This window comes from Diceros bicornis, chromosome 29 (assembly GCF_020826845.1).
Source record: "Diceros bicornis minor isolate mBicDic1 chromosome 29, mDicBic1.mat.cur, whole genome shotgun sequence".
NCBI classification, from domain to species: Eukaryota; Metazoa; Chordata; class Mammalia; order Perissodactyla; family Rhinocerotidae; genus Diceros; species Diceros bicornis.
The window spans coordinates 39,514,203-39,533,987 of NC_080768.1; the positions used below are offsets into that span (position 1 = coordinate 39,514,203).

The 19,785-nt window shown below is 42.9% G+C and overlaps 1 protein-coding gene across 2 annotated transcripts in view; it reads right to left on the reverse strand.

The window, feature by feature from the left end:
- The window catches only part of SLC20A2 (solute carrier family 20 member 2), a 105,679-nt gene that overhangs the window by 34,446 nt on the left and 51,448 nt on the right, over nt 1-19,785 (reverse strand). For both annotated transcript variants that reach the window (XM_058525308.1, XM_058525309.1), the window contains exons 2-5: nt 13,234-13,784; nt 8,687-8,827; nt 7,274-7,359; nt 4,408-4,504 (exon numbers count right to left, since the gene is read on the reverse strand). In XM_058525308.1, the coding sequence (XP_058381291.1) occupies nt 4,408-4,504; nt 7,274-7,359; nt 8,687-8,827; nt 13,234-13,522 (613 nt within the window). In that variant the 5' untranslated portion in view covers nt 13,523-13,784. The remainder of the gene's footprint in view (nt 1-4,407; nt 4,505-7,273; nt 7,360-8,686; nt 8,828-13,233; nt 13,785-19,785) is intronic.

Consider the following 19,785-nt stretch of genomic DNA (forward strand, 5'->3'; position numbering starts at 1 on the left):
CCTGGGGACTGGATCGGAAGAGCTGCAACTGGAGAAAGAAGAGGAGAAGGAGGAAGAGGATGGGGAGAGGAGGGGGGGAGGAGGAAGAGGAGGAGGAAGAGGATGGGGAGAGGAGGTGGGGGGAGGAGGAGGAAGAGGATGGCGAGGGGGTGGGGGAGGAGGAGAGGCAGTGTCAGCCCTGTCTCAGGTACAGACTGCTCTAGGGAAGCCAGAAACCAGGCCTGGTTAAGTCTGAGAATTCATTTGCTGATAAAAAAGAGTGATGTAGGGTTGCTGGTTAGAACTTTGGAAGAACACCCCCTTTATATAAGAACCGTAATAAGGTAGCAGTGTTTGTGGTGAAAGGTTCTGGTAAAGCGGTGATCAGAGCAGTGGCTCTCCAGATGGATCATGCATCAAAATCACCCACAGGACTGCCTGGTAAAACCCAGATGGCCAGGCAGCAGTATTTCTGATGTAGTGGGTCTAGGGCTGGGCCTGAGAGTCTGCATGTTGACAAGTTACCATGTGATGCTGATGCTGCTGGTCTAGGGAACCACACTCTGACTTGCAAGTTATATACAACGACCAGAGGCTTAATTAGGTGACCTGCTCTGGCTACTTAAAGAGCCACGCAATGAATTTCAGCTGATTCATTCTTTAAACGCTGAACACAAACCAGGTCCCACACAACCAAAGGCTCTTTCATTAAAAATAAACTTTAGGCTTGTATCCAACCCAAGTGAGCACTTTATTTCCTAGAGTTATTTTTGCTTCTTGCAAATTATTTTTTTAAGGACAAAAATGCAAAGATGATTTTTTAAAGTGCTCACTCAGTCTTTGAAGTATAAAAATGACTTTTGAGAAAAGTCATGTCAAATGCAAAGTAAAACAAATCAAATTAAGCCTAAGATATAAACAACTTCAAAATACTTTAGAATGGAGGAACAGAGGAAATCAAAACAAAACACCACAACCCAACATCCAGCGGATCGTCACTGAATTCATCTCCATGCAGAAAAATGCTAGTTATCAAAACCTCTTACAGTTGACACTGGGTAAGATTAATGCTGCCACTCAATTTTGTTAGGGAATTTCATTCTTTCCTTTTATCTCTGAGGCCCTTATGTTGAATGGAAATGTTCTACAGAAGAAAGGGAATGCGGAAGAATAAATTCCAGGCTGCCAGAAAGACAGACATATTCCAAAAGGAGCAGATTGCCCGAGTCATTGTTGAAGTGACTCTTCTCAGCTTAGCCTCATCACCAAGTATGACACCACGGCTATTTATGATACCGCTGGACAGGCAGAGAGGCCCCACATGAGGAAATGGTATGTAATTAAAGTCTAGTCTGAAGGGCCAAAGTTAACTTTCAATGTTTAAATACAAATAAGATTTGGACTCACCTATTGAATATTCTAGAAACATTCCCCAGGAACCAAAATATTAGCAAAGTCCTTTTCTGACTTAAGTGGAGGAACAAAATGGTGGGTCCGTCAGAGGCATGACTTTCTCCTTCCTTCTCCTCTAGGCAAGCTCCCCCCAGAAAACTTCAAGTAAGAAATTTTCCATATCAATACGTGTGCAAAAAATAGAAAGATAGGATGACTCAGGATATGCTGGCAACTTATGGCTAAAAAGATGAGGCTTCTTATGGTTGACGGTAACAAAACAGCCCCTACCAGGTATTAAGAGTTACCATGTGCAGGCACTGTGCTGAGCGCCCTACCCACATCATCTCACGTAACACGGCGTCCCTGTCCTGGAAGTCTTGCCACTGTCCTCTATGATGACGAACAGAGGCTCAAGGAGGTGAGGAGATGTGATGTTCCTGACAGCAGTCGCCCAACCAAAGCCCTTAACATTAACTCGAGCACTGGGAATATGCCTGTGCTTTCAACTGCGTAATGATCTTCAAGATTCTTGGACAGATTTTTTAATATTCCTAATTAAAGAGGCACCCACCCTCCTCACAAAACCTGTATATTAAATATATACAAAAAACATACAGCCAGGTTTCCAAGTATACTGGAAGCCATTTTTAAAGAGAGTGAAGAGAAAGGAAAGAATGTATTAAGGTCGACGTATGTTGACTGTCATTAACGGTGACATTAGGTACCAGGTACTATGCACTAGGTGCCCTACCCAGGCCATATCATGTAGCAGTGTAATGTCATAACTAAGAGCCTGGGGCCCGGGACTGGACTGCCTGCTTCAAATTTTGGTTCTGCACCTTATGATTTATATGACCTTGGGTATTCAGCATTGCTGTGCCTCAGTTTCCCATCTGTAAAGTGGAGTTAGCAATTTTACCAGTTTCCTAGAGGAGCTCAGAGGACTAAGAGGATTAATTCATGTAAAACTCAATTCATTAAAAGTTAGCATTTATATTATTTATTTCTCACAACCTCTCTATGAAGTATTTATATTATCCTTAGTGTCTCATCCATTACATAGTTTAATTTTCTCTAGAATAATTTACTCTCCCAGTAAGATGATTCTTTTAGCAAATTGGCAAGAAAACTAGCAAAAGATGAGGAAAAGAAAAAGAAGAGATGGAAAATAATAGGCCAAGTATTAGAAAAAGTCAACTTTTAATAAAAATCACACAGTTCACTTCTTTTACCATTTGGAAGAAGAACCAGGGAGCAAGAAGAATAGAGGGCAGAAACAAATAAAACGCAGAAACAACAAGTAAATCATCCTTATTTGTACCAATTCCCACTTCCAGGACTCAGCACTACTAAGGCGTCCCCAGCCTTGGTCAGCTCCGTCTCTCGAATCTGAGCCGGGAGCTGTCTGGCTGTTGGCGGTTGCTTGGCTTTTGGTCGTCTAACCTGAGCTCTAGGTGCCTGTATAAAATTAAGCACAAGGACTCACGAGCAAGAAGACAGTGGACAAAGAAGCTGCTACAGCTCACTCCCACCTTGGCGCTCCACGGCCTGCCCAGCCCTGTGGAGAGCTCTGGAGATTCACAGACTTGGTGGTGGGGTTAACTTTGTGGTATGGAACTGTTTTTCTCTGCCTCTGATTTTTTTATATACCATGAAAACAGTCTGTGACAAACACACTCCAGAGTCCGTGAATTATAAAACCTGGGGTCCATGAGCAGCTCTTCTCTGCGGCTAGGGCCTCATCTCTCTCCAGCTCTCCGCATCTCTAGGGCCTGCTGCCTCGTGCTCTTCCTAGAACTTAAAGCAGCTGAGAGGCTTCGCCCACGGCCGTCACCCCGAGTCTGGACGTCCTGAGCACAAATATTCCAACCTTTATGGTTATTGGAACGCTGAGAGATGCCGAAGTAGGTTATATGATGTTAAGAATCCTTCAGAGACAGTTTTTTATTTTCAGTACTGAAGTACACAAACGTATAATTAGATATGTCTGATAAAATAAAATCTGAGCAAAACTGCCTTAAGAAAACCTAATTTGAGGAAATAATGAGGATTTCCCCCCAGTTTGGAAGAGGGCACGTTTCAACTGTAATATGACATGCCACTTAGCAGAAATTTTTTCTTTTGAACAGAGAGAGAGAGATTTTTGTAAGGTATGGCCAATAACTGAATCTTACTTCATAAAGGACATTAACAAGAAGAAAACACCACCACCGCCTAACGTCTGCTGACTGCAGATGCTGACACCCGCCATAATGATGCACTCAGGAGCTGGCTGTAGGAGGCGCACCTCCCAAAGAGAGACAGGAGGGATCCTCTACCAACACACACAGAAATACTGAATTTTCGAATGTTACCAGTTCATCAACTTTGCAATGTGCGCAAATAAGAATACTGTATATAAGTTTTTCTTTACCCATTGAAAATGCAAAATAAAAGAACGTTTAACCCTGCCCCATAAAAAAACCCACACCCCTGTAAAAAAGAACAAAAGCCAACAGAATGGGAAGGGAGTAATTCTGAAAATGAAATCACCATTGGCTTCAGTAGCTAAAAAAAAAACGGTAGCTTCTAATCACTGGATTCATCGGTCCGACAAGTTCCAGGGAGTTCCATATTTGCGCTACTGACCACGGCAGGGATCCCCCTGGGTGTCACCCATGTGTGGACTGCTACAGCTCCCAGGTGCTCCGCAGCCTCCCCGGCCCCTCCCAACTCAGTGAGGTTTGTGGCGTCAGATCATGTGCCGAGACTCAGAGAGCACGAGGAAGCTGTCAAGTAACACAGCAGGGTAAACAGCAGAACGGGCATTTCAAGTTTCTTTGTTTAAGACTGAAAGTCTGTTGCCTTTTTATTTCACATATCTCTTGGGTATTTAAAACAAGTAAATGCATTTACGGCTCTTTTTACTACTCCATAAAGACCATGAGTAATGCTTTTTGCTGTCAGCCAACAACAGTGCCAGCCCAAATACACTAACACCATTAGGCTGTAATACACCTTGCCTACGGATATAAGCGTCCAAGGAATTCTTACCTGGTGCTCCTGTGTACATGATGGAAAATACATTTATTGCTATTGTAGCAGCATAGAACACTGGAAGTGCCCGGAGGCCATTGGGAACAGGGTCCTCCTGCATGATAATGAGATAAAGCGGAAGGTCAGGATTGCAGGAGCATCTTCTGGAGCCAACACAGGCAAAATGAGAGAAAACACTGCCACCAGAAAATCTCCCCAAACACTGGCGTGGGCCGAAACGCCTGACAGCGTCACTGCCACGTGATCTGCTGCACAACTACAGAACTAGCAGTGGCCTGGGCCGTCTCCCCCACACAAACGCTGTTTCAAAGAGCCCACTGTTGTGCCCAGCAGACCCGTTAATGCACTGGAATCACATGAGCTGACGTCAGATTTAGAAACAGAGAACTGTTAGGTCAGTTCCTGGGGACTGAAGCCCAGAGCTCGGCATCTACTTCAATATCTGTGGCTAAGTTCAGGTTGGGCCCTAAAAATCTACTTTCAACAAATATTTTGAGACTCAACTCTCTGAGGATGCCCCAAGACAGTCAAATCACTTACACACCACTGCATTACTACTAGATTTCACATCACTCTTTACACAGTACATTTCAGCTCCATTAAAAGATATAAAGCAAATACATTACCATGTGTTATGATTCTCAAAATATTTTCATAAGACATAGTATTTAACCTTCAGCTATTAAAAGTTAAAAAGAACTGCAGGTTCTTTGTCAAATAAAACATTAATTTGCAACTTTAGGCCCCTGGTACGACATTCCCTAAATCTAATACTTCAACAAAAATGGTATTGCACATGTTTTAGGCTAAATAACATTTGGAGAATACTAGAAATTTAGAGTTTTACGCAGATCTACAGAGGATTTTGAAGCAAAAAGATGGATTGGGAACTCCTCAATGCAGCAACGGCACATAGATGTTGCTTAAATAATTCAAAAAAGGACTAATTTCTAATAACCATACGAGACACTCTTGTACATTTATATGAATTTGTTACTTACTCATGATAAATGGAAAAACAGGTCTAAACATTGATGTGAGCTCCAAGAGTAAGGATAAGTAGAGACTATCTCCAAGACTCCTACTGTCAAATGCAAACATGTATGCAAATCAAGTATGTTTGCACAACAGTAAACTCAGCAAGAGCCTCTTCTGGAATGTCTCAAGGAGCCATGAGCACTTGTCAAGAGGCTTGAGGCGGATGCAGTGAGGAGAGAGGCACAGGAAGAGCAGGGCCAGAAAGCGATTCAATTGCACGCGAGTCACCGCCAGACCAGGCAGGGGAGGAGAAGAGCAGACGCGAAGCAGTGATGGGAGGAGTCAGGGACGAGAGGCACAGACTCCTCTCACGCGCCATGGACCATGAGAAAGACCTCAAGCCGAACTGAACCAAACGTCGGGACGCTCAAATGCCTACTTCCTCTGGTTTCCAAAATGTCGTTTTCTCTGGGACAACAGTTGCTCAAGACAGACTTCCAACCAATAACTTCTGAAGGTGTATATATCCTGAGTTTATGTTTTTCAATAGAACCACCTTACATCTTCTCAAATAACCTAGTCTTATAACTCAAATGACAACTGTCTCATTGAGACCTGTCTCCTTTCCTCCCTCCTGTCCCTCTCCCTCCCTCCTTTCCTTCCTTCCATCATTCATCCATCGATCTGTCCGTCATCTGCCACCCATCTAAGCATTCATCATTCTCTCTTAACAAATATTCAACGAGTGTCTCTAAAGTGCTAAGCACAGTGCTAGGTGCTGGAATATAGAAGTGGTTTCTACTCGCACAGATCTTACAGTCAGATAGTGAACAGGCCACTAAGCAAGAAATAAAACCCTGTAAAACACGATCGAGCAATGACGGGAAAATACAGAGTGTTGTGGGAGTATAAAAAAGAGGTAACCAACCACCACTTGGGGTGGGAGAGGAACGGCTTCCTAGGAAGTGACACCTGAAGGCTCAGTAGGAGCAGGACGTTGCCAGGCAAGGATGGATTCCAGGCAGAGGAAATAAAAGGGGTGAAGACTAGCAGGCAAGAGATGGTGGCACCTTCCAAGATGTAAACAAATGCTAGCGTGGCAGGAGCCCAGGAGAAGGAGTGGTGAGTTTGTACTGATCCAAGAGAATGAGCCCTTCAATAGACGACCAGGCAGTGCTACGAAAAAATGGCTGCATCTTCCAGTAACGGGACAGCAGAAGACAGGCACAGCGCTCAGGTGCTGTGTGCACAACAGTGATCAAAGGCACGCTCCATGGCTTATAAAATATTGCAACAACCCTTCACAGTCAAAAAAATGCAATCAACTTTTTTTTCTAGAATACTAATCTCAGTAAGTTTTCATTTTAATCTCATTTTATTTTTGATAAAATGCACCCCCAATAGCTGTATTTCCTGCTTTTTATCCTTTCCTCAAGGATAGAAAAAAGGCAATGTCTCAAGCTTGCTTTCTCCATTAAAAAATAGAAAACACCTTACATTTGGATCAAGAAATTCTCCAACTGTTTTTAGTGATGGTCAATTTCAAAATCTTAACACTATCTCTCACTCTTTTCTGTTTAACATTCAGGAAATACTTACCTTTCCTTTTTGAGGTCTGAGCATGATGCCTGAGAGACAAGTTGACTAATGAACTAATCCATAAGGCAAGAAATACTATTTACGAGACTAGTTTCTGGGGACCCCTGGGTACTCTACCTTGACTCTTTCTGCTTACTTTATAATAAAGTCTGATTGTGACTCCGGGGTGCTGTGCCCAAACAACGTAAAAATATAATTATTTCTCTGACCCCCTCACTATAGATTTTGATTGAATATAACCAAAATTAGTTCTAAAACATAATTAAAAAATAACAGCCTCACTTACCTTATTTAAGATGAAAATTCTGATCAGTACAAACAGCACGCCAGACATGAAACCAGACAACAGTGGAGATATAAACCAAGAAGCAACTGAATAATTAAAAAGAAATCTAATGAATGTTAAAATTCCACATAGTTCAGGTCATATTTACATAATACAATGATAACCAACATAAGTACATACATTAATAAACATGCCTGGAATTATTCACCTCACCTCAGAACCTAACACACCCTACTGCCTCCGCAGAGCTGACCCTCACACGCAGATCTTTGACACAGATACACAGCCCCACGTAACTGAGCACACTTCTAGCATCCAGTCCAGGAAGCTCTGGCCTCAGAGGACAGATTCTGATCCCCTCTGAGACCCTTCTGCCCGCTCTTCTTATCCGTCCCTAGGGAGACCCGGTCCTTGTTCCAACAGGAAGGGTTATTTAAGTGGTGGGCTACCTTCCATTGCATTGTCCTAGTCCAGCCTGGTACTGTCACCCTGACACTTTTAGCCTCTAGCCTAGTAGTTCTCAACTCTGGATGAACATTGGACACATTCTAGGGAGTTTTCAAAAACTAGGTATGCTTTGGCTCCACCCCCAGAATTCTGATTTAAAAGGTTTGGAATGGGGTCTGGGCATTAATATTTCTAAATTGCTCCCCTAGGCAATTCTAAAATGCAGCCAGAGTTGAGAACCACTGTTCTAGAAGCCTGGGATCTAAGGTGATTTTCCTGGCCATCTGTGTCCCTGCTTGGCAGGTCAGGGATCCGTTCAACCTAGAGCTCCTGAGGCCACTGTGACTCTTAAAACAATGCGCAACCCAGAGAATGGAGATGGGGCGAGCGCGCATTTGTCACGCGGCCGCCTTGGCACTTCTGGGGCTGAATGGCTTTCTCTCTTGCTAAAGGCCAAAGCCAGGAGGAAGGCTGTCAGACCTCTCAGAGCCGCCCCGCTGGGCAGGCTACAGCCCAGAAGGAAGCTGGAGTGCTGGGGGCAGACGGTGAGCTCCCGAATACAGCCAGGTAAGCACCACGGGCTCACTTCCAGGCTTCCCCGCGGCCACGAACTCTGACTCCTGGACACGGAAGGCGTTTTCCTCTCTACGGCCTAGTTTTTCTGACTAGACTGATGTCAATCAGACAAATTTCTTTTCTGGCTGGGAACAACAGACAGATATTGATTTTCAAAGCTGGATGACTGTGTAACATTTGAAAAGAGTGTCTGGAGTGAAAACATTGTCTAACATGTAACAGTTGACAATCCTCATTAACAGAAATTTTGAGGGAAAATATATTACCCATGCAGGTCTTCTAAACCTTAACATTTGAAGGAAAAAATATATCACAATGGTAACTTTTAATAAAGCTTCCTCCAGAGAATGTAAACTTTCCTCCTTATAGGTAACAGAAAATGGCAATTACCAATCTTGACAAGCTCCATCCACTGCACGCCGTTTGTACCGATGGCAACAAGTGAGAACCCTATAGTGGAGCCAACGATGCAGTGAGTTCCCGAGATCGGGAGTCTCAGGAAGGACGCAATCAGCTGCCAAACAGCTGAACCTGTAGGTTGAAAGATAAAAAAAGTCAGATACACAGAGTACAGCATCTCAAACAGCCACACAAGGGAGAAATCTACGTTATCATTCTCCATACCAACATCTCCCTGGGGTTGACTGGCTACGGATTGCTTCTTCACAAAGTGCTCAAGTCCTGACGAAAATCATTCAATTAACTCTAGTCAAAGGAACATTCTCCAACAGTGAAGAAATAATGATGACTTACATAAAAGTATTTAAGGAAAAGTCTCCTGATGGCAGTTGGTAACTGCCTTTGTCACACTTAGGTTAGGGTGCTAACGATGAACTTGTGCTGATGTGAACTGCAGCCAAGAGCAAGCCAGAGACTAACGACGCTGATGAACAAGAGAAACGAAGAAGACTGCATGTTGGAAAAGATTTGGTTGTAGCTGCGCCTGATGGTCACATAATGAGGAGGGCTAGATACTCGCTATGTCATATCAGTCTGTACAAGAGAGATGCAACATACAACTATCAAATCATCACGTTGTACACCTGAAACTAACATAACATTTACGTCAATTATACCTGAATAAAAAAAATAGAGTGTAATCCCATGTTGCCTTTTGTATTTCTGCCTCTCACATGAGAAGTAACTATGATATTTAATCCAAAACTGGGCCTCTGCTCTCAGCCCCTGCCCCCAGGGCTCGGCCTTTTCTTTGCATGCTCCCTTAAGCCTTCTAACTTGTAGGAGTTAAGAGGATCCCTTTGTTTTGGCTGCTTTGTGTCCTTTTACCTCAATTTCACCATGTTTTTCCAGGCTTAACGTTTTTCTAGGCTACGGTCCACTTCAGATCTCTTCATAAGCAGATCAGATTTTGCAGAGAGTATTAAAAGCATCAGCTGGGAGAGATCACTTTCAGAAACAGTTGTTGCAAAGCTCATGGAGAGCTAACTGTAAGGGAGCAAAGGGTTTGGCTGATAGGCAGGGCACGTTATTAATCCCAAATGTTAATTCTGGAAATCTGGTTGCCTAGCAGCAGCAGCACCTTTAAGCAGACCCCTGGCATTTTCTTCAAAAATATCTGCGTGACAGAGGATCACCACGGGTGGTACAGGTCCCGGTGTGTGAAGCCATGCCGACAGCTGCTCCGCGAGCGCCAGACATGCTGACTCTTGAGCCCAAGCAGGCTGTGCCCTGTGCTACCCCTGAAGTGTGTGCTGGGAGGAGAGGGGCCAGCCAAACTGGTGACAGGCTCCATGGCACCCAGGCCTCCCTGGGGACAATTCCTAAAGCCTTCACATCTAAGCCCTGGGCTCCTCAGGGATTAGTTGTTTTAAAAATAAAGCCAGAATTTGGAGTATGTTTCATGGCATAGAACCATAACTTAAAAGACAAACTTTATGCTTTATATTCTTACAAAAATTGAAATAATCTACTCATGTTAAGAGAATGGTATAAACTCACCCAAATGAATTCCAACTATGAGGTTTTCCTTCCTGAAAGCTGCTGTCCTTTCTCTGGCTGACTTATAACATATGTGCTGCAGCAAGAGGGTTTGTAAGGAAAGGTAGGGAGGACGGGGCTGCCTGAGAGAGGGAAGGGGTGGGGAAGCGGGGTGGCGAGGAGCAGGCCAATGGACGGGAAGAAGGAGGCAGGTCTTTGCAGGGGGCCTAGCAGAGGGACAGTAGGTGACAGGCCTCCTTACCCTCAGGAATTTCTGAAGGCAAGTGGGATTACATTAATGTTTAGAAAAACAGTGGGAAAAAGAAAGATCATTTTAACCTGAGATAATGATATCTTACGAGGAGGAATGGGATTAAGTACAGAATAAGGGTATAAGACAAAACCTAGGGAAAGTGGGGAGAAAGATGGGTATCTCTGAGGCTACAGGTTCCTGGGAAGATGGAAGGATGGCAGGGCAAGGGTTCAAGGTTGCAAGGGAGGCAGACGGGCAGGTGTGACTGAGGGTGGAGAGAAGGCTCAGCAGTCGTGAGTGCAGAGGAAGCTGCAAGGATACTGTGCACTGCCTGGGGTGGTTCAAGGAGATGGCTTGTTCATGCTGTTGTGGGTACTTCCCTGAGAAGATGGTGAGTTTTGAATTCCCACAGGTTTTTGGAACCACTGGTGGTTTCATGCTAAGTGGACTGACTATTGCTTTAGGGCTGAGCTAGAGGCCCAGAAGAGAACCTGTTCAGGAAGCTGAGCTAACGCAGACAATGTCTTCTACCCAACCAGCTCAACGCTACCACAATTCCACCAGAGAGCACACAGACCTGAGGGCCTGCGGAGACGCTTCTAAAGAAAAAGAGACAAAATAAAATAGAATAAAATTTAAAAACAGAGAGAGAGACGGAGAGAAGAGATGGATGTTGAAATTAGAAGAGGAAGATGGGGAGAATTCAGGCATCTGAACAGAATCAGCTTTGGTTTTGGCCAATAATAATTACACCAGCATTTTAAATTTACATAGCTCCCATTTACAAGGAACCCAAGTTAAAAAATCTAGGTAACTCACACAAATTCCCAACAAAATAAGCTTTGAGATTCCTCTAACCATACACCAAAAAAAATAAATAAACCAAAGCAAACAAAATCAAGTTATTCAAGCAAAACCCCAAATTGCTTCGGTTAACCTAAATTCTAGTTGAGGTAAGTGTTCTTCATTCCTTTAGTAAAGAGCCAAAGACCAGGGGCGGGAAAACGGAAAACCTGGACAAGCGATACTGTCCACACGAAGCCAGCAGGGAGTGAGGCTCAGCTCCCCAGGCCTTCTGTCTAACCGAGGGCCTCAGGGCAGCGGCAGTCGCAGCTCTCTAAAGAGCACCAGCACTCCTCAGAGGGCCGCCCAACGAAAGGAGAAAGCGCCATTACGATTTAATGTCACCAATGTCTTTCTTAATCTCCCCTACTTTCAACATATCTTGCCTGCATCATGCCAACTGGAAAAATCTTAATTTTGATATGATTATGTCTCAGGTATCTATCACGACTATCAAGGGTGATTTTACGGCTGTTATTTTTCTAAGGGAAATTTCGATTCTATCTGACTATGATGAGAAAGATATGATCAGTGAAGGTGAGTACAATTCAGTCATTACCATAGCTGTTGGAAGAAAGCAATCGTGAACCTTACGTCTTTAAAACACAGGACGTTAAGTTGAGAAATAGGAACTCCTTAGCATATGTTACCAGCCTGCCGTGCTGAGTCATATTTAATACCTTATAAATCGGTCTGCTTTAGATCAAATGCCTCAACAACTTCTTAAACTAACTTGCTGTAACAGATGACAGGCCATCTTAAATTTGACAAATACTCTCCACATTCTGGGTGCTTAAGAGATGCTGGAGATAACAGATACCGAGGGGCCTGTGGAATGTAGCTGTGTTCTCGGGACACCAGCATCTTACCTGCTACTGCAGCACTCTTCCTACAAAAGGATATGTCCTACTGAAAGCAGAAGGTGGTGGAATTCCCTGTAACCCTTTTCTCCCTAACCAAATTACCCATACAGATCAGCTGTGTGCTGTGCCGTCATCTCTACCTAGAGGCACGCAGAAAACGAGTCCTGTTAGCTGCACTTAAGGCATTCCTGCCTGAATCTTCTTTTCAGCTGTAGCAAAGACAGTCAGGAAGCGTCCCACAGGCTTCAAGGCCACCGTGGGCCGTGGAGAAATCACACTGTCTGACCAGTCAATCTGCGTATTAACATAGTTCACTGCCCTCAACACTCTCCTTCATCTGGACAACTGGAAACGACCAATAAAAGGTCATACTGTACACAGGTAACATACAAATGATTTTTGGCCAGAAAACAAAACAAATGGAGCTCTCAGAGGTAGAATCAGAAAATCAAAACAAAAGCTAACAAAAGGATTACAGATAACACAGAAGACCAGAATTTCTTGAAACTTAAGATTCATTTGGTAACTGCTCTAGATCTTAAACTCAGAATACAAAGTTAAGTTAATAAATACTGTTTTTTGGCATCCAAGTTTTCCAAACATTGCATCATAACTGATTAAAAATCTATGAAAAAATAGAAATAAACCTTCAGGGAACTCTCATAAGTAAACCTTTCACACACATTCACTTAGACATGTTATTTCTTTAATAACTTTCAAACAACTTTAAAACGACAAAGAGCTATTCTACAAATATCCTTCTCTGTACTTTATGAAAAGTACTCAGTTAGCCAAAACCTATTTTAACAATCAAGTTTGCTAAAAATGAGAAAATAAATGTTTGCTTGACATTTGAAGACTAAAAAAAATCATAATCAAATGAAAATGCAGAAATAAAAAATATGATATAGTAAATACGAAGCATCAAACCAGTTTTTGAAAAATTAAAGCAAAAATCACATTTATGGGTGTGACAAAAGTACTGTAGGAAGTAATCAGGGGGCACATTTCTCACGGGGATAAAGAAGAACGCTACTTACCAACCATTGCACTAACTTCCCCAGCCATTAGTGTTTCTACTGTCTCGTTGTACAGGTTCACATCAATGATACCTTTTCGAATGGTCTCTCCTACTTTGGCTCCCAACAACACTGAGCCGGTGGTTTCAAATATTGAAGCCAAAATGCACGCCTGTCTCAAGGTCACCACGCCAGAGCCCACAGCAGTACCAAATGAATTGGCAACATCATTTGCACCAACAGAAAATGCCAAGATAAAAGCTATGATAAAACCCAAAATGACCATCCACAAATACTCATCCATGGCCATGTTGGAAAGTGGGCTCCAGGTACTTTTCTTTTGCAGAAATATTTTAAATAAATGAAGCTTGAGGTTATAAACGTCGTAAGGCCGAGGGTTCTTGTAAACTGAGTTTGCTCTGGAAAGTGCTGGACAATGTCAGAGCCTAAACAAACTGCTAACTGCTGGTTTTCAAACTCCTGTCAGTACAGTTCATTTGGTTGTGTTCAGTCAGCAGTAAAACACATTCCATATTTTTCCTCCCAATCTGGGAAAGCTGTGATGTCTCCTCCTGTAACAGAAAGAAAACAAAAGAAATCAATTACCCTGAGCTACCTGTAACAGTCTGTCCTTTCAGAAATAAAGGTTTTAAGCCTACTACTGGGATCTGATTTTGGCATGTGACAAATCTAACCATAAAGCAACTCTAGGAAGATTACAATTAGGTTAACTGCCCCTCCCCCTAAAAAAAGCTGGTTTCTAGAATGTCAGAGGTTGAAGCATGCTTTATAATTACAGACTGATAGTAAGCCTTAATAGGATACATTTTTACGCAATTTGAAAAATATATTTGGTCGCTATTTTCAGAAAGAAAAAATTGCCTCAAATGAGCAAACGATAAAGAAATGAGAAATTTAGTCAGAGTTTTTCAAATATGCCTAATTTCTTGGAACAGCGATTACCAAATGAGATTCTGTGACACCACGGGGTGTGGCTAATTGTCCACCTGCACGCTTCCACATAAGGAATGCGCACTTGATGATCCATCGTGTGTGTCTGACAGAAAGGTCACGGGTTCTGGGACAGAGTGACTCATCCAGAGGCAACAAAGGTGGGAACTGAAGGGCCTCAAAAAGGAGGCCTCCTTCAAGAAGGAACAGAGAAGGCTGGGAACAAAAGGATCCTGTCACAGCCCGAGCCAGCGCCTGTCACTGTCTTGTCACCAACCTCAGCTCCTGTCCAGCCCCTCCCTCACTGGCTCTGCTATTCTTTGAAAACACCAAGCTCTCTCACCTCAGGGCCTTTGTACCTGCTGATCCCTCTGCCAGGAAAAATCTCCCTGACAGCTGCACAGCTCACTCCTCACTCTATTTAGGTCTCTGCTCAAATGTCACCATCAGAGAGGCCTTCCCTGACCTTGTGAAAGAGCAGCCCTGCGCCCAGGCCATTACCCACCCCTCTCATCCTGCTGTTTTTCTTTTCTGCTATCACCGCACTCATTCATTCATTCATTCATTCTTGTCTGTCTCCTCTCACTAGGACCCAGGGACTTTGCTGGACTCACTGCTATATCTCCAGTACATAGAATGGTGCCTAGCAGGCAGTAAGCCCTAATAAATTTGTTGAATAAATGAAGAAAGAAGCTATGAAACAAATGGAGAAAAGTCTTACATAATCCTCCTTCTGGGATGAAGAGGAGATGTCACAAAATTAATATTTCCGTGAAGTAAAAATGCCGCTAAAAGCTTCAGAACTATGGTATTCTATTATTGTATAGTCAAAATATAAAACCTGTGTATTTTCTTTGAAAGGGATTAGGCATACAGAATGGTACCTAGCACTGTGTGACTCTTAATAAATGCTTATTGAATTGAACTGAATAAATTAGAACTCATATACAGTATAAGGATCCATCAACATTAAGGTTATTTAAGGGAAAAAATCAGATACAAAATTTTATGTGCATTGTGATTATGGCAATGTTAAAAACACATATAAAAAGACTAAAGGGTAATATACTAAAATTGTAACTGTGGTTGAGTTTTAGTGGTAGTGCTACAGATGATTTTTTTCCTTTCTTCTAAAACTATATACTGTGGTTATGTGCTTTTCACATTAAAATAATATATAATAATCAATAAACATATATAGAGAACCATCTACGTACACAATACTATAGGCAAAAAATGAAATAGAAAATGTACATTGATAGATCCGATCATTTTCTAAGATTTGTAGTCTATGCAATTCTGCAGATTCAGATCCAAGTGAGACAAAGGAAAAGCCCACTTGAAAGGCAAAAGACAATATTCCACTGAAAGAGTATTTTATTAATATTATTGGCACATTAAATCTACAAATGAAAATACAAAATAAAAATATTTGGACCAATGTTACCTAGAATTACTAATGAAGTTTTGTCAGGTTAGGTTGCCAATAGGGCAAACAAGAACAACATTCAACAAATATCCATCGAGAACCAGCTCTGAGCCAGTTGCTAGGAATATAATGATGACTGAAAATGGATGTGGTCCTGGCATATATGGGGCTTAGAGTCCAGAGAGGGAAATAGACACTAATCAAATAGACACATGAATGTATGACTATAAACTGTGAACAGTGCTACAAAGGCAGGAGGCACATGTCACACAGCAACATGAGAGTATAGGTCAGGGGCACGACTGGTCTGAGAGCACAGGACAGGCTCACCTGCAATCTAAGGATGGTGGGAGTGGACTCTGGGACTGGAGGAGGCATTCCAGGCATTTTCCAGGTGGGAAGGAGCAGAATGAGGACAGGAGACTGGAGGCAGGCAGGGTGAGGAAACCATGATGAAGGTTGAGCTGCGCCATACTAAAGACTGTGGCCACCATGCAAACAATGGGGTACTGTTAAAGGGTTTCATCAGAGGGATGCTGACATGATCAGACTTTCAGATCATTCTGACTGTGGAGAATGGACTGGATCGAAGACAAGAGTGAACGTGGAGAGAGGAATTACCAGGCTACCGCATGGTGCGGGCATAAGATGAGGCATCCTGGACCCAGGGCGGTAGTGAAGACCAAGGGAAGAGAAATGATTTACAGAGGTATTTCAGTGACTAAAGTCAACACCACTTGGTGATGGTTTCCATGTGGAGGTTGAGAGAGGATAGATAGTTACTGACTTGTGGAACTGGACTGAAAAATAACTGAGTAGGGTTTTTGTTCTCTTTTGCATTATATTCAGTTTTGTTTTTAGGTGGAAGGGTGGGGTTCGACCACAGGTCCACCTGTGGACACACTGCACATAGAGGTAAATGACAGCAGCACAGAAGAGACAACTAGCTGGTTGAGGCACCAAAGCAGGTATGTCCTCAGCCCAGTTTTCCTCAGGAAAGTTTTTATTGTCTTTATGGTGCCAAAGGTATCATTTCAGACTAGGAATTCCCTCCTACTGAGATAATCTTAGATAACTAATTTCCACAATCGTGTCTACGTTCTTTAATTTGTTTTTTTTCCTTCATGTTCATACCCTCAGCTAACCAGCTTAAGTCCAAGAAGCAACTGGTGAAGCAAAGCTTGTCACTTTTTTGAGACCAAATGATTTCTATCTTGCATTATATTTATAAGGCCTGTTTTTTATTGCAAGTACCAACACCTTGATTTTCTCCCTTTTCCATTAATTTTTATCCAACATGAGCAAAATAAAACAAAGTGCTTAAATAACTACACAATCTGCTGCACAGAAAAAGATGGTGATGCTGCTGAAATCAGGCCATTGGCAGGCCAGAGGACCATCATGCAGAAGACCAAGATGGCAATTTGTCAAGAACAGAGAAAGCTCAAATTCAGTGCCTGAGGTCTGACCAGGTATGACATCTGAGAGTGCTGGCTGTTTGAAGGTGGGCGATCAAATCAGTGGGGCAAGACTGACTTACTCAATAAATGATGCTGGGACAACTTGCTAACTGCAACTATCTGGAAGGGGAAAAAAAAATTAGATCCCTACCTCACACCAACATTTTAATTTAAAGTTGATTTAAATGTAAAAATTGAAACCTAAAGAGAATAAGAAAAAACATAGGTAAATATTTACTTAATATTGGGACAAGGAAGCCTAGACACGACACGGAAGGCAGTTAATAAAAGGAATCAACACATTTGAGTTCATAGAAGTCATGTAGCTGGGAGACAGAGAGGTCTGAAGTGTGGCAGCATCACATAGAGAAGAGAGCCTCTTCTCTTCCTCAGCAATGATTCTCAACAAGGGTGCAATGCTATTGAGAATTTCCAGCTAATGCTTGGTTCTTTCTAACTCTCCTCAACGGCCTTTCTGAAGAAGGTCAGAACATGAAGGAGGGTTAGAACAAGCTTCTTAACTCTCTCTCTCCTTCCCCTAGGATGAAAGCCCCTCTATGGCTGAGATTCGCAGGACTGAAGCTTACAGGATATTCTTCAATTTTTAAATGCCACCAACTTCTTGCATTTGAGGAACAGAGACCTTAGAGTGTTTTGAATTATTGCAAGAGGTACTGAGGGCTTTCATAAGTTCTGTCTCCCAAACTTGCAATGTTAACAAGACCCTCACCTTCTTTTCTCAGCACCCTCAATGCCTTCTGAACAAACTTCTCAACTGTCAGTTCTGCCTGCCATCCCTTCTGTTCCTTGACCTCTGAACCAGCTCTCCTTATCTCACCAGGCCCAGTGAGCACCCTGGCAGGACTCCTGAGTTAAATGCTCATAGATTCTCTCTCTGTAATTTTCTCTATGAGCATCTGCTTCAACTCTCCCTAAGATCCTCTTATCCATACTAGCAATCTGAATGTTAAAGAAAAAGTGAAAACAAATACTCTCAGAGTATTTCTAGATAGATTTGTACACGGTTTAAAAACAGGAATGTTACTGAGTTGTAGCACTTAATAGACATTTATGCAAAAAGAAGTTTGGGTGGGAGGGTCCCTGCTCTGAAATGCCATCAATGGTAACATCCAGATGATCCATGACCTCTCCCCACAAAGGTGCTGAGAGGTCTGTTCCAGTCCTCCTGTCAGCACTCCTCTCCTCTCTCAGCCCTAGGGTCTGACCCTCTCCTCAGTCGGCGCTACCCATCCCAGACAACAAGGTCTGTGGTGGACTGTGGCTTAAGCTATGACTCCTCCTCAGGGACTTGCAGTTTTAAAGGATCGGCCCATAGCCAACCTCCTTTCCATCAGTTTGCTTCTGGCCTATGAGGAGCTTTTCCCCGAGATTTCATGGACTGCACGATGCCAAGCTCTCCCTCCAACGACGAAGGGAAGGAGCCAGGGCCCCCACACAGAGGACCCTGGTGCTCTGAAGCAATTTTCCAATACCTCCCCTAGAGCCCAAAGTGCCTCACACCCACCCTTTAAAAATGCAAAGCTTACTTTCCTGGAAGCAAGGGTTGAATCTTAAATTCTGACACTTAGGTAGAAATATGAAGACACAGATGTCTCTTCAATGGTACGATGTAAAATCTAACGACTCTGCTACATGTAGTTGAGCCTGACTACTCAGACATAAAAATGACTAGCTTTTCCTGATAGTATTTAAATAAAACGCAAGACTCATATTTGGAATCTTATTATTTGCAGAATAGTACAGCAGAAACGTTTTTCTTTCAACATTCAGGATGTAGATCTTGTCATAAGGAGTTTCTATTAACAGCATCATTCTTAAATAGCTTACGAAGCTAATTTACACACTTAAGCTACAAAAAATAATTTAATAAGTAATAGTATACTTATGATAGAAAATACTAAGTTTTGCATTTTCACACTAACGATAAAAAATTGAAACATTACTAGAACAGCTCTGAAACTTGCCTTAACTACATTTAAATGGCATATTTACAAATATGCAAAGCAGTCCACGGGAGCACAGGAGCCTGGAGAAAGGCAGACGCTTTCTTGATTGAGGCAGAAGAAAGCAACAAAGGAAAGGAGGGGTTGAGAGGATGAGAAGGGGAAAGAAAGAGAGCGAGAGATGGGGGAAGAAAATGATGTCAGAAGGAAGGGCAAGACAGGCAAGCCAAATGTCAGACCTGGCTTGGAACACAAGGGATGCAGAGGAAAAATGACACAGATAACAGAAGCAGGAAGAAGCAGGTTTACTCACTGGGGACACGGAGCATGAATGTAAAGCCTGACGATAAAGATGTAAGACATCCACAGTAGACGAGCCGCAGACTTAAGCCCAGTGTAAACTGGAAAAGCAATGGCAAGGACAGTCTGCTAACACATCATGGCTCCTGCCCAGGACTGTGCGTCCTTTGCCTTCTCCTCTTCTCTCTGCTGTTAAATGAGGAACATTTGTTTCTCCTGCATGGAGATGGGGAAAGAGTACAGGACCCGCGGTCAGAGGCCCTGGGTCCTCGGACTGGCTACACAAGCCCAGGCAAGCCACTTAAACAACTCATCTGAAAAATGGGAATAATGGTACATAATGCGGTGGTTGTGTACAGGCCCCAGCTCAGTGCCAGCGATCAATACATGGGAACCATTATTATTAGCAGATAAAGCCCTAGAGCAATGGACAGGACATCTGAGGCCTAATCCTGGCTCTGCTACTAAC